A 13,577-nucleotide genomic window follows, 5' to 3' on the forward strand; every position below is an offset into this window, starting at 1 on the left:
TGATAAAGACTTATTATCTCACTAAGCTGCTGTAAACACAGATGCACACATAAATACACACTGTACACAAATCTTTCTTTCTCTCTCTCACACACACACACACACACACACACACACACACACACACACACACACACACAGACACACACACATAGACATTCACAGAAAGTGAAACCGGTCCGGCTTTGCGGTTCTGACGAGCTGTGACCAGGAGGAATCTGACAGAGCCAATCCCCTCCGACAAAGCCCTGAGAGTCAGCAGTTGTGAGCCAGCTCGCTGGGCATTTGGCTCGGCTTGTTTGAACTCCGCACGCCCAGAGCAGTGGGAAGGAACACGGGGGAGAGTTCTGATGATTATTAGCGCAGTATTTTTTGGGAACATCTGAACAAGCGCGACGTGTCGAAACAAGACTCCTCTCCCAGCTCGTCACATAAACACATGCACCTAGCGCTGGCTGTGAGCTAATCCATCGCAGCACAAAGGTAGGTGTCAGCCTCTTAGACAAACACAAGCATGTATACACCAGAGTCATCAGAAACATGTTGAGTCCCATTTCCCTTCTTCTCTCCTCCATCCCAATTAAAAGGCAAAGGAGGCCTTTTATTCCCCCCCAACCTCCTCTCTCCTCCAAACGCATTCTTTATCTCTCTGATCTGCGCTCCTCCCTCCCTCGCTCCGTCCCCTCGGGGTAGTGGGAATGTCTCTCCCAACGCGCTCTCAGGTCAGGGGTTCAGGTGGAGGGGGTCTGAGCATGTAGAAAGGAGACACACTGAAAGAGTGAGTAGCGGGTTGAGGCAGGCCTCTGCACGGGCAGCTCCTCTTCACTGCCAGAAACACTTAAACTTAAAGCAGTGTGTGTGTGTGTGTGTGTGTATCATAGCCCTAATCAGAGACTTCAGGGTAGATTTATGCCCCTGCCTTTTTCCCGACCTCCATTACACCAGCTTATATACACCCATTACAGGATATGACAGAGTACACACCCTTTAGACGAGCATACCACACCGCCCGTGTGTCTGCGTGTGTGTGTGAGAGAGAGAGAGAGAGAGAGAGGGGGCATGCGCTTCCATCTTTACACACTCCCCACTTTCCCATTAGGTCCTTGTCCACCTGCGAGCTCTATCTCTCCGTCTGTCTTTATCTCTCTTCCCCTCACTGCTAATAAGGTCAATGAGGAAGAGTAAGAAGCAGATGGGTGTACAGTACATTACAGCACGGCGCGCGGCAGATAGCAGTGCCGGTGATTCATGCTTAGTGAGACGTGCGATGATGTGAGGAGTTTCTGCCGCACTGCAAAGTCATCGGACTGTGCGGCGGGATCTGTTGGTCACTCTGCATGGTGCCCCACTTCATGATATTACCTCCGGGAGCACTTTGGCCGAGCAGCGGGTTCGGACGAAAAAGGCAGGGAGGAGACGGAGGGAAAGTGTTGGGAAGAGGAATGAGGTTGGAGATTAAGTGACTAGCTTTAAATGTCACAATAACGCTCGGCTTCTCAGTCTCAACTTCACAGGCGGATGGGTGCCAGGAGGGAGACGGGGGAGAGTCAATGGGGAGGAAAGATACCGCAGTGTGATTTGTGGGCGTCGGATGCCGCTGCTTGTTGGGCGAGAACTGGTGAAATCTGTCTGTAAGCAAAATTAACAATGAGAAAAACACATTTAAGAAAACAAGTTCCGTCCAGTCCCTGTCGTTCACAAATTCAAGGGTGAACTTTCAGTGTCAAAATTACACATTTACCATCGATGTTATCGAGACTTCTTGCTGTATGTGCTCAGGCCTTGAGAAATCCACCCTCGAACAATCCCGATACAATGAGAGCAGACGGAATTTTTGTTTGTGCCGCTCGGACACCGAAAACATAGCGCTTGAACGAACGGGGGAGACAAGATGACTTTGTTTTCAACTGGCACCAAAAAAACTCCCAACGGCAGAAAAATCAGCAGCAGATATCTTGAAAACCTAGTAAAATAAAGCCACACTGTCAGCTTTCACTCCACATGTGGGAGATTTGCATGGAATGACCCTTTACATGGCACAGCCTCATCCACCTGCACACACTTGTATCCTACCAACACACACACACACAGACACACAAACATGCCCTGGTCCTTGTCCCTTAGCAAGCATCTGGCAGCATTCCATTAGCAAAGCCACCAGCGCTCTCTCACACCCTCACCTGCTGTCAGAGTCTCAGAGAGAAAAAAAACGCACACACACATGCACACACACACGCACACAACGCACACAGAGGTTCACCTGCTCTTGCCTCAGAGGAAAAGAAAAGTTAGATTCTCTCATGAAATGCCTTTTATTGTTTCCCCAGAAGGCATGGGTTGTACGCCTCTGAACAAACGCCCGCATACACACACTGACACACACACACACGGCAGTCACATGCAGGCGGCGGCAACAATGCCTCGATGGCGTTTTGTGTACCCACTCCGGGTTGCTGAAATAAAAGCATCAGAACTTTCCCCTTAAAAAAAACGACACGCGCCCGTGTGTGTTAATTTCTAAAACTGGATGAGGCAGAAAGACGAGATTGAGCTCGTCATTAGGAGTTCACAGCCTCCGTGCTTGTATGAAGGTTTGTTTTGTGTTGTGCTCGCCTGTGCCTTGTGTGTGTTCTCTCACGCGTTCGTGTGTGTGTGTGTGTGTGTGTGTGTGAGAGCGCGCGTCTCTGCGTCTCCTCTCTCTCCCACGCTCGGGCTCCTAACGATGGCAAATGCGCCCGTGTGTTTGCGAGGCGTTGTTTCTCAAAAAAAAAAAAAACAACAACAACACATCCAGGAACGGCTCGTTTTGTCGGGGTTTTGTGGAAGGAAGACGCTCTAATTAGAGAGGCCCTATGAAGGTGCATCAAACGGCTCGTTGTCAAAGACCAACCTGCTCGTGGCTCTCACACAGCGCACACATGCCACCTCTGATTATTGGAGAAATGTCTGTGTTATTTAACTATATAGCCGAGTATTAACAGCCTTGTCAGTTTGGATTTGCTGCACGTCTGATCCTAATCCACGCGTACGCTCCTCGACGCACATTTACATGAAGACAAAAGACTGCCTGCTTCAGGTGTTGCTTTTTTGTGGGCACTTGGGCATATTTGTGTGTGGGTGGATCATGACCAAAAGCCCCCTTTTTTTTTTCTCCGCAAAGTACACGTGCACACACACACACACACAAACACACACACACACACACGATTCGCTTCCCTATCTCTGCGTGTGTTTACTTTACTTGGCTGCCTTGTTTGTTCACTCACATGCGAGCGGGCTTTCTGCTCAACCTGCCCAGGTCACTTTTGTTCAATCTGTGTGTTGTCTTGCCTCCCTCCCTCCCTCCACCTCCACCCCACTCCCCTTCCCTCCCTCCTCCACCCTCAGGTGCCAGTGATGATGGTGGAATCAGCCTCTGAGACCATTCGAACGACGCCGTCCAACCAGAACGGAGTCAGCAGCCTCAGCAGCCAATCCGATGGAGGGGGAGGTAGAGAGGGCGGCTCGAACGGTGACACCAACGGAGAGATCAGCCCAGTCGACTTACTGCACCTGCAACAGCAACAGGTGTGTGTGTGTGTGTGTGTGTGTGTTTGTGTGTGTGATTGACATTATGTTTATAGATCTGCCTGTGCATACGTGCTCGTGGGACTTGTTTTGCAACAACTCCCACTTGTGCAACTCATGCTCGTATGTACTGTAACTCATTTAGAACAGCATGTACACAGCAGGCCGTTACGTAACATACAGATGTGACAACACGCAGTTGGACACACTCTGGTAATTGTCAGGCTCGCATGTGCGAACGGTGAAAAACTCTGACAGGTTGGCTCGTCAGTGCTTTAATTTTCCACCGTTCATAATGTACCAACTAATTCCACTAGGACAAAGTTCAGTGTAATAACACACACAGACACACACACCAGGTTCCCACTGATATATTATTACACGTTACCAGCTGGGAAAAAATTACAAGACATACCTGCCGTTTTGGTATGCCATGAGGAGTGAGTGTGTGCTTCTGTGTGGGAGAGCATGTTTTTATATTGTCACTGATCCATGAGGTGGTGTTTGTGTGTGTTTGACACGTCAGCGTGCACTGTCTCCAGTTAATGCTATTTATCTTGCCTCCTGTGCGTCAGTCCCCCCCTTCTTCCACACGCTCCCTCATCCCTCCACAGACGCACAGACGCACACACGCACACACGCACACACACAGGCCACTGTGTCCGATGGAATTTCCAAACTTCCCGGAACCTCTTGGATGAAATTCGACATTTTTATTTCTCATTCCCCACATAAAAAAAAAAAAAAAATCCTCATAGCTCATGTCTGATTACTCTCTGAAGGACTTCACACACACACACACACACAGCTCATTTGTTAACTAGAGGTCTCTACATTAGTCATTTGTCCATAACCGCACAAGAATGTCCGCCGAGTGTCGTCATCTAATGATGGAAACTCACTGATTCATGCTTTTCACTGATGAAGAGATCAGAGGAGACACAATTCCCCTATTTACTCACAGGCTGTGTAACCATGCAGCCAATATTTAGAACTCTAAATTAATGCGTGTGTGTCCGCTCCATCACAGAGGGTCAGTGTGGGTTCTGGAGCTCTCTGACACCAGCTGAGTTTCTAGTGGAGGAATCCCACGGGGGGGAGAGAAAAAAAAAAAAATCAGGGTTTCCTCCCCGCTGCTAAAATTATTCCCCCTAATTATAATGATGGAGCTTTAGGTGAACGAGGAACACTCAAGGCCCTTCACTCCTGTCCTGCTCTCCTCTCCCTCCTCCTTCCTCTGACTGCGTCCTCACCCTGCTTCCTCAGCAACCTTCATGCGAGGACACACACACACACACATCAGCCATGCACAAATGCACATACATAAACACTAAACCTGTAGCTCACACAAAGCAGGTCTTTATTCTCTCGGACGTGTCTCTGCTCTCTATGTTTTTGCACCTGTGTGTGTGTATATGTGTGTACGTGTGTGTGCACGCTGGTATTTCCTCTCTCGAGCGGGTTACCAACCACAAACATACCTCCCTCTCTCTTTCCATCTTTTTCTCTTCCTCTCCCTCACTGTACTTCTTTTCCCCTCTATCCGCTGTGGACCATGAAAGGAAAGCACAACCTTTCCTCCAGATCCCAGCCCTCACCTCCCCAGAAAACTGTTACATCCACGTACATAGCAGTTAAATACGCACTCATTTATTGTAGTGACTCTATTTTCGTGCGCTCTGTTAAATTCAATTTGCAGAGATTGAAAAGGTTGGAGTTGTCACGAAGCAGAGGTGTGTCCTTCCTGCTCCACAGATATTTTTCTATAACTCCTATAAGCACCTTTGTGTGCTCGGCTGCTGGGGCCTTTTGCTAATTTAAGGCTGTGTTACTGTACAATTAAGTGGTAAATATGCGTATGATTTATGCTAGTGTTTCAGTCATTTTCTGGATATATTTCGGTATATCGGTCGCCCGATCATAGATCGTATCTTATCAGTGCATATGTGAGAATGTAACAAGAATAATGCTTGGGATAATTATCATTATTTATAATGAACATATTCCCAGTTTTATTGTACCGGTCTTGATTTAGACAGTATAGTTTAATGTTAAGGTGTAAAATATCCTGCCTCTGCTGCATATCTTTGTCACAAGTGTTCGATAATTGAATGATCAACATTTGAATGATCATTGCAAAAAAAATGTGTGTTTATATACGTGTGTGTGTGTGTGTGTGTGTGTGTGTGTGTGTGTGTGTGTGTGTGTGTGTATGTGTGTGTCTGCCTCTGCTCAGTATTACCAGCCTTTGGTTGCCGTCACACGTCTCTCTATCCCCCTCCGCTCCTTCACCTTCTGGATAAGATGGGAGTTCTGTGCCAGTGAGCAGTGTAGAGCGGCCGCTCTGATATCACAGCCAGCTGATAGTTCTTCATTCATCTCTTCCTTTGCTTCTCCATTCACACCATCTGAATAAAAACAGAACAACCCTCATTTATTTATCTTCAATTCAAGTCCTCTGAATTTTTCTTAATATGTCACATTTAGGGAAGAAGAGGAGGTTGTGTTCCACCACATGTACCCTATGAGCACAAGTCATCCCCCATCACTCAGAGACGGACCAGTCTTGTCACCTTCATTTTTTTTTTTTTTTTTTTCAAAATCAGTCTTTACTTCACATAAGTCCATAAGATCTTTTTGTCCCGTTCCGTCGCACTACTCGGATTAATCTGGTTTTGGTGTAGCGGTGCTGGGTGGCCACAGAGACGGTATTTGATGCTTGTGGCCACCACTCACAAAATCAATCTCGCCTGCCCCTATACTGACACTGACAGCATTGTATAAGAACCTGCTCGTATGGCTTCAACCTGAAAGTCTTGGATATACCTCCTCCTCCTCCTCCTCCTCCTCCTCCTCTTTCTCCTTCTCCTCCTCCTCTTCCTCTTGTTCCTTTCTCCACGCTTGAGTCTCTCACCTGAAGGTGTAGTAGTGCGGACTAGTGTTGGTGCTTAAACACCAGTGCCAGTGAGCACTGGAGCAGAAAAGACACACACACAGAGCTCCTGACAGCACGGTGTTGTCAGAACACAAAGCTGTCTTTTCCTCTGGCCCCTTGGGAACCTGAGAGAAATCACAGCCATCTCCAGCCATGAAAAAAAAAACCCTCCATTGGCCTCTCCCTCAGTCCTCTGTCTCCAGCTTTTTCTGACTCTGTCCTCCTCCGTCACAAGTTTTATTTATTTGTTTTACTCATAGATAGATAGATAGATAGATAGATAGATAGATAGATAGATAGATAGATAGATAGATAGATAGATAGATAGATAGATAGATGTCAGGTATAACTTGTAGACGGCCAGCGGCCAAGATGATGAGATGGGATGTACAGCCGCAAAGAACAGAGGTAAAATGAGGGGCAAAGAGGCAGCACATTCGGGGTAGGTGGGGGGGTATTGGGGGCTGGAGAGCAGGAATAGAGGGATGAGGGAGGGGTGTAATGCTGAGACGTGTCAGAAAAGGGCGCCTGGGCCTCCCTGTGGAATGTGGCCTGTCTGCCTCCCCAGAAAGAACAGAGCAGGAGAGAGGGAAGAGAGAGGGGAAGAGAGAGGGAAGAGGGGGCGAAGACCAGTTCTGCCCCATCATCGAGGGGAGAGAGAGAGAGAGAGAGAGAGAGACAGAGAGAGAGGGGAGGGTGGCAGGGAGGGAAAACAAAGAGCGGCAGTTATAGTGCAGCGGAGAGTGTATAGCACTTTGTTGAGGTGCTGGGCACGGGTGTAGACATGAAATGATGCATAGCAGACGAGAAATGTAAGCAGGATAAATCCTAACAAACCTCAAAGTGTGTGTGTGTGTGTGTGGCTGGGTGGAGGGTTCTCTGACGAGAACCAGGTGTCTTCAGTACTTTCCTTTTCTTTATGTCCTATCTCCTTCCCCCTTTTTTTTTTCCTTTTTTTTCTTCTTTTTTTTTTATTGCAGATGAGACTGCATTTTGAGCACAGTTGCTTCCTTTCTTCCTCCTCTGTTCTCACCCTTTTCTGTCTCCTCCTTTACCCCTTTTTCCCCTCAGCCATCAATTAACCACTTCTGGTGTTCCAGCGGCTACAGTAGTCGTGGCTGGTGATGACGGGAAAGAGAAGAGGGAGAAGCAGGAGGGAGAGGAAAGAGAGACGGTGACAAAAAGGTGCCGTTTCCTCTCTGGAGTGCCACTCATTGGTCGGCTTAGCCCGCCAGGGAAGGGATTTTTTCCCCCCTCTTTCTGGCTGTCTTCTTCTCTCCCTCTCTCTCTTGCCTTTAACTCGCTCTTAGGTGCAAATAGAAAGTGAGAGGCAGATTGTAGCGGTCTCTCTTCCCCGGGGGTTCAAAAAGGAACATTGGTCGAGAAAAAGGCGGTTTTTGAAATTGGTTTGGAGCATCGATCGCCGCTCCCATTTGTCATAATCTATTTTTTCCTCGGCACTTCCCTCTTTTTTTTTTTTTTTTTTGCACACACACACACATACTGATCTTTGTTTCTTTCCACACGCAGGCAGTTGCACACATGCACAGAGCTGATGTGAGTTAATGAAGGGTGTAATTAAGGAGCCATAGTGATGACTGGAGATCAGGGGGAACCAATACAGATCTCAGATATACACAAACACTGATGAAAGATAGCCATTTTGTGTGTGTGTGTGTGTGTGTGTGTGTGTGTGTGTGTGTGTGTGTGTGTGCAGCGTCTGTTTGGTTTGCTTTTGCGGACAGATGTGTGAGATTGGTGAGTGTGTTAGCAGACGATGAGAGATGCTGGATGATTCAGATAACTTATGGCTTCCTGTTAGATTGGCTGGACTCAGCCTGTGTGAATAGAGGTGAGGACAATTCTAGAGACACATTCAACAGCTTCGGCTAAATTATGGGAGGTGAAAGTTGGTCACTGGGACAGTAATGCCCTGTTTGACCTCCAGCTCTCTACTAGGGTTCACTTTCAGGTCAGGAGTGCAGGAGGAGACGGAGGTGAAGAGGTGGCTAGAGAAGAGAAAAGAAAATGTCATTTGTTAGCGAGGTGGGATTTAATTTAATTACATTATCCTGCCGTTTGTGCATCTGCATGACAGGTTGTATCACATGTGTGTCTGCACGTGTCATTTTCCTGTCTGCATTACGTCTTGTCTGCATCCGTAACCCGTGTGTGTGTGTGTGCACGCGCATGAGTCCGTCGGTCGTGTGTGCGGGCCAGTAAATCAGTCGCAGGCCTCTCTCTGAGTGCTGTCACCTCCTAAAAGCTTTCCCTCGGTCTGGCCCAGGCCTTCCTCTTTATGTTAGGGGTCAGCGTAGTTCACAGGTCACCAGAGGTCATGCTGAGACAGAGGAGGGGCAAGTCGGGGTTGCCTAGCATCACGGAACACCCACTGCTGTTACCACAGATACAAAGAAACCTATAGAACACCAACTTCCTCGAGGAGTCTTAAAAGCACCAGAAGGTCCCTTTATCTGCCTTGTGTGACTTTTACTTCCCTTTTTTCTTCGGCTGTAGAACTCTCTGCGTAGGAATCTGCTCGTATTGATTGATACAGACTATATCATGGTATCACATGTGCTTATAAACACTCAAACCGTCCATTCACTCTCGAAAACTGCTGATGCCGTTGAGAGCTACTTGAGAAATGTAAGCCCCTCTGCATTCCTGCACTCCAGACGTAAACACACACACACACACACACACACACACACACACACACACACACACACACACACACACACTTGCAATGTCTCAAACACACCTGCGGATCCCATGGTGAGTAATGTATTTCACATGATTCCCCTTCCTCATATTTCCCATTCAGAGATTTTTTTCACACATCGCGACCTAATTCGGAGATGCTGAGATGTCGTATTTATGAGCGCCCATAAAATTTCTTTACTGCTTTTTCCAGCCAGTTGGAGAAGAGTTTGGGAGCAGATTTTTGTTTTGTCCTTCCACCCTCCGTCATTTCTCTCCTCGGTGACCTCTAATTACAGGCCGATGCTCTAACCCTCACCCTAGCCTCGGTTTGACAAGTTATTAAAAATCAAACTTAATAGATCCCTCATAATGTTCACATTTGCGCGACTGAAAACTGCAAAATCTGCTTCACAGTGAAGTTTGTCGTCTAAGGAGGCAAAGCTACAAGTCTTGTGGATAAGAAGTAGACGGACAGTAGACATGGTCCACCAGGCCAGCTCAGCCAGTATGGATGCAGTCATGGTTGGTTGACCCAAGCAGCCGAGAGGCTCAGAGACAAGAATAGACAAGATACCAACAGAAGTGTGTGTGTCTGTGTCTGTGTGTGTGTGCGCGCGTTCTCGTGTGTTTGTCCTGTCTCTGTTGTGGAGACTGAGTTATACACACATCTCTGGGCACCTGAAGGGGTTAGGTTGGGTTTGGTTGCCATGGGAGTGTTTGGAAGCACTTACACTGGGTCGGCCTAGCTGCCTGCGCTGTCAGGTAAATAACACACGCACACACACACACACACACACACACACGCACACACACACACACACAAACACACGAGCAAGGACGGACACTCTTAATGGAGGAGTTTCTGTTTCCTGAGGGTGAAAAAAGTCAATTGTTGACTCTGGCTCCTCTGACGGTTCAGCCAAGATGGCTGAGGCCTTTTGAAGAGGTCGGAGGTCTGCGAGCAAAGCTGCATGACCTCACTACTGGTTGATACTATTAAACTAAATTTAAAGTTTGTGTGAAAACATTAAAGTTAAAAAGTAAATGAAATGATGTTGTGTTCTTGCTGAAGTAACTAAAATAAAATAGAAATACAAAGAGAGTGTCTTTAGTCATAGTCTTTGTCAAGACCCCCCCATAACCCCTTTATTGTATTAAAAGAACAATATTAAGACTCAAACTAATCAAAACAAAGCATTTTTTAAACACTGGAAACTCATTTAAACAAAACACAAAAGATAAGTAATGAAAAGTACTAAACAATCCAAACACTGGTGTGTGTGTCTGTTCACATTAGTCACAACCAACTGCTTTGTCTGTCAAAAAGCAACAGTTGTAATTGGTTTGAATTGAAGTGTGCCTAGATGCAGTATTTCAAAGTTCATTAGGGGCAGGGCACTCAAAAAGGAGAGCACTAGCTTACAACCCCCTCTCACCCAGGTCACAAAATCCTCATATCTCGGTCCTGTCGTCTCCTCTCTTCTCTTAGAATCCGCACTCCTCCATTCCCCTGCTCCGTCCTCGCTGATGGACACAAAGAGGGGGAACGAGAGAAAGTGAAGAGTAAAGACAAAATGTGCAACGCTTACAAGGCTGCTAGGCAAAGTAGTTACCCTGGTAACAGTCGAGAGTCCGCGGTGCACACAATGAACACACACATATACACACACCACGCACACAATAGCTGCAGCGGCCTAAAGTGTTGCTAATTAGCTAGTCTGCGCTGGTTCTTTGTGTGAGCCATTTTAAAGGAGAGATTAGAGTCAACAGGGAGGAGGAGAGGAATGTAGCTCTTCTCTCTCTCTCTTTGCTTTCTTCTCGAGCCCTGGGACAGTGTGTGACGGCCTCCTTTCTTTTCGTTTTTTCTTTTTTTCCACCTGACAGGCAGAATGCATTTGTTGTCTTGTCAGTGGAGTTTGCAATAGCTGAAAAAAAAAAGTATTGTCAAAGTTCATTTGAGATTAATTAATTTAAATTGCACCCAAATACTGTGATCTTTCTGAAAACTTGTTTTCTCTGTCATCGCCCAACTTTATAAAGTTGTACTGCTCTAAGTTTCAGCTCATTCATGGGCAGATTTTGTACAGACAAAAAACAAAACAAAAAAAACAATTTACTCACCATTTTCAGTGTTTAGTAATTATCTGAAACAAATATTGGATGTGACAGCGAAGGTGAATAACTTGGACATGAAGCTCAGCAGGTAAAAGTTGAACCAGGCCACAGTTTAAGATTAAAAAAAATGAAAAGTTTTAATACTGTTTTGGTCCAACCAACAGTTTGATCCAAAAACTCCACAGACTCTTGATTTCCCATCATAAATGACAAAGAAATTCAGCAAATACTTAGATATAAGAAGTGGGAACCAGCAAGCTGCTGACATTAATCCTTGACTAATGACTAAGATAGTTCAGTGATTATCAGAATAGTTGATTAATAGACTAACCAATGAACAGATCAATGGTCTATACATAGCACTGCAAAATCTCACTAAGTTTTGAATTATAACAGTATTTGTACTTTCAAACTTGTGGTTTAGTTAATACTAATAAATCAGTGATTTTTTTTTTTTGCTTTAATGCATTTTAGGAAACCTTTTTAACACCTTGGCCAGCGGAAAACACCTTCGACTAATTCTTTTTTACTGATGTACAGCCATGTGTTCTATCACAGTGATACAAAGATACCCACAGCATCTTCAACAATACCTTGTCGAAATGGTTTTCAAAGAACAGAGAAATTGTCCTGTGCTTTGAGTTACTTGAAATTGAAAAATGTGCCCGTTCACATCTGGCTGGGCCGACCCTCTTACTAAATCACACAGTCCAGCGCTTGCACACCCGTTTCCCCTTTTTTCAGAACACACCCCTGCCTCTCATTTGGGGAAGTTAAAGATTTTTGTTTATAAGTTTAACTTCTTGTACAGCAGCCAGCCTTTGTTGTGCCTGCCCACTTCCGGTGTTTGTATATGTGTGTGCGCGTGCACGCATGTCTGTGTGTGTGTGTGTGTGTGTGTGTGTGTGTGTGTGTGTGTGTGTGTGTGTGTGTGGTAAGGGTGGGTGCATGCCTCAGCCACAGCCAGGTGTAAAAACCCTCTGAACCAAAGACATGAAAGAGTTTTATTTCCATGGCAGGCCGATACTTTTACAGACCACTGACTAGGACCGTGTTTTTCTGTTTAACCAATAGGCGTCTGTGTGTGTGTACATTTGCCTTTACGTGCGTATGCGTCTGTGCATGCATGTGCACATGGCAGACAGTCTCTGTTTGTGTATGTATGTGTTTTCCCTCTGTCTCCTGAGCTGGGTCTTGGCAGTGTCTTGCATGTGTTATTAGTTTGATTTTTCTTTTTTTCTTTTTTTTTTTTTTTTGGATATTAATAATAACAGTTAAACGGTTTCCATATGTGAGGCCTGGTTGCCAGGCTAGTGCTATCCTCATCATGGACTGGCCCTTCGCAGTCGTCTCCCCTCTCAGGAGTTGCTCGCGATGGGCAGGCGATGCAGCTTAAACTCTGGAGGTCACCCAGCTGAACACCTAACACCTAAGTGGCCTTGTCTTCCCAGGAGCATGACCGAATTACTTAACTGTCCCACCTTATACAAGATGAGGGCTAAATATTACAAGGTACACTGTGTGTTAGTGTGTGTGTGTGTGTGTGTGTGTGTGTGTGTGTGTGTGTTTTCCGCTGTGGGCTGGGTCTGTCTGGAGCGAGACCTTCCTCTCTTGCCAAACGAGCTGTGTTGAAAACCGCAGGGAAACTGCATATGTGTATATAACGTATGACGTGTATTTGTGTGTGTGTGTGCGCGCGTGTGTGTGTAAGGAAACTGCTGTAGAGCTATTTGCCATCAATTAGCGGCCTGGACTGAGATGAGGCCAACAATACGGAGGGAGCTGCTTTTATATTCTCAGGAAGGGAGTTCCTCTCTCTTTCTGTCCCTGCTCACCTCATCATTATCTTTAATTGTCTATCTCTCCATGCCCCTATCCCTTAGTTTAACGGAGGAAAGCTGACAGCGTCTCCTTAGGACGTCCGTATGCTAGTCGAAAATGTGTGTGTATGATGATGAATTGTGTCATGATATAAAGCAGTCCTGGGTATTCAGTCAGCTCCGTTTTATGACTCTATGCGTATACCCCTGTGAATCAATAGAAACATTAGATGAGTTTAGGGACATAGTTGAAGGGGAGAGGTTTTCTCGTTTCGCAAAACAGTTTTGAACTGAAGAGAACCATCTGGAAAACGGCAGGGTCTCCGGAGTTTAGAACAGGTCCCTTTTGTGAAAAATAGGATGTGAAAAAAAAAAAGAAATCTAAAATCGGCCAGGGTTTTCAAACATTACGGCATATTTTGAAGTTCTTTTGG

The 13,577-nt window shown here is 46.1% G+C and overlaps 1 protein-coding gene across 8 annotated transcripts in view; it reads left to right on the top strand.

Moving 5' to 3' along the window:
• Nucleotides 1-13,577, top strand: part of foxp4 (forkhead box P4) — a 213,199-nt gene that overhangs the window by 147,367 nt on the left and 52,255 nt on the right. For 6 of the 8 annotated variants that reach the window (XM_037100677.1, XM_037100680.1, XM_037100679.1 and 3 more), the window contains one exon: nucleotides 3,388-3,567. In XM_037100677.1, coding sequence (XP_036956572.1) covers nucleotides 3,388-3,567 — 180 coding nt within the window. Of the gene's footprint in view, nucleotides 1-3,387; nucleotides 3,568-6,934; nucleotides 9,152-9,622; nucleotides 9,731-13,577 lie in introns of those variants that run through there. The other 2 variants (XM_037100685.1, XM_037100684.1) reach the window with 2 other exon arrangements.

This window comes from Acanthopagrus latus, chromosome 6 (genome assembly GCF_904848185.1).
Source record: "Acanthopagrus latus isolate v.2019 chromosome 6, fAcaLat1.1, whole genome shotgun sequence".
NCBI classification, from domain to species: domain Eukaryota; kingdom Metazoa; phylum Chordata; class Actinopteri; order Spariformes; family Sparidae; genus Acanthopagrus; species Acanthopagrus latus.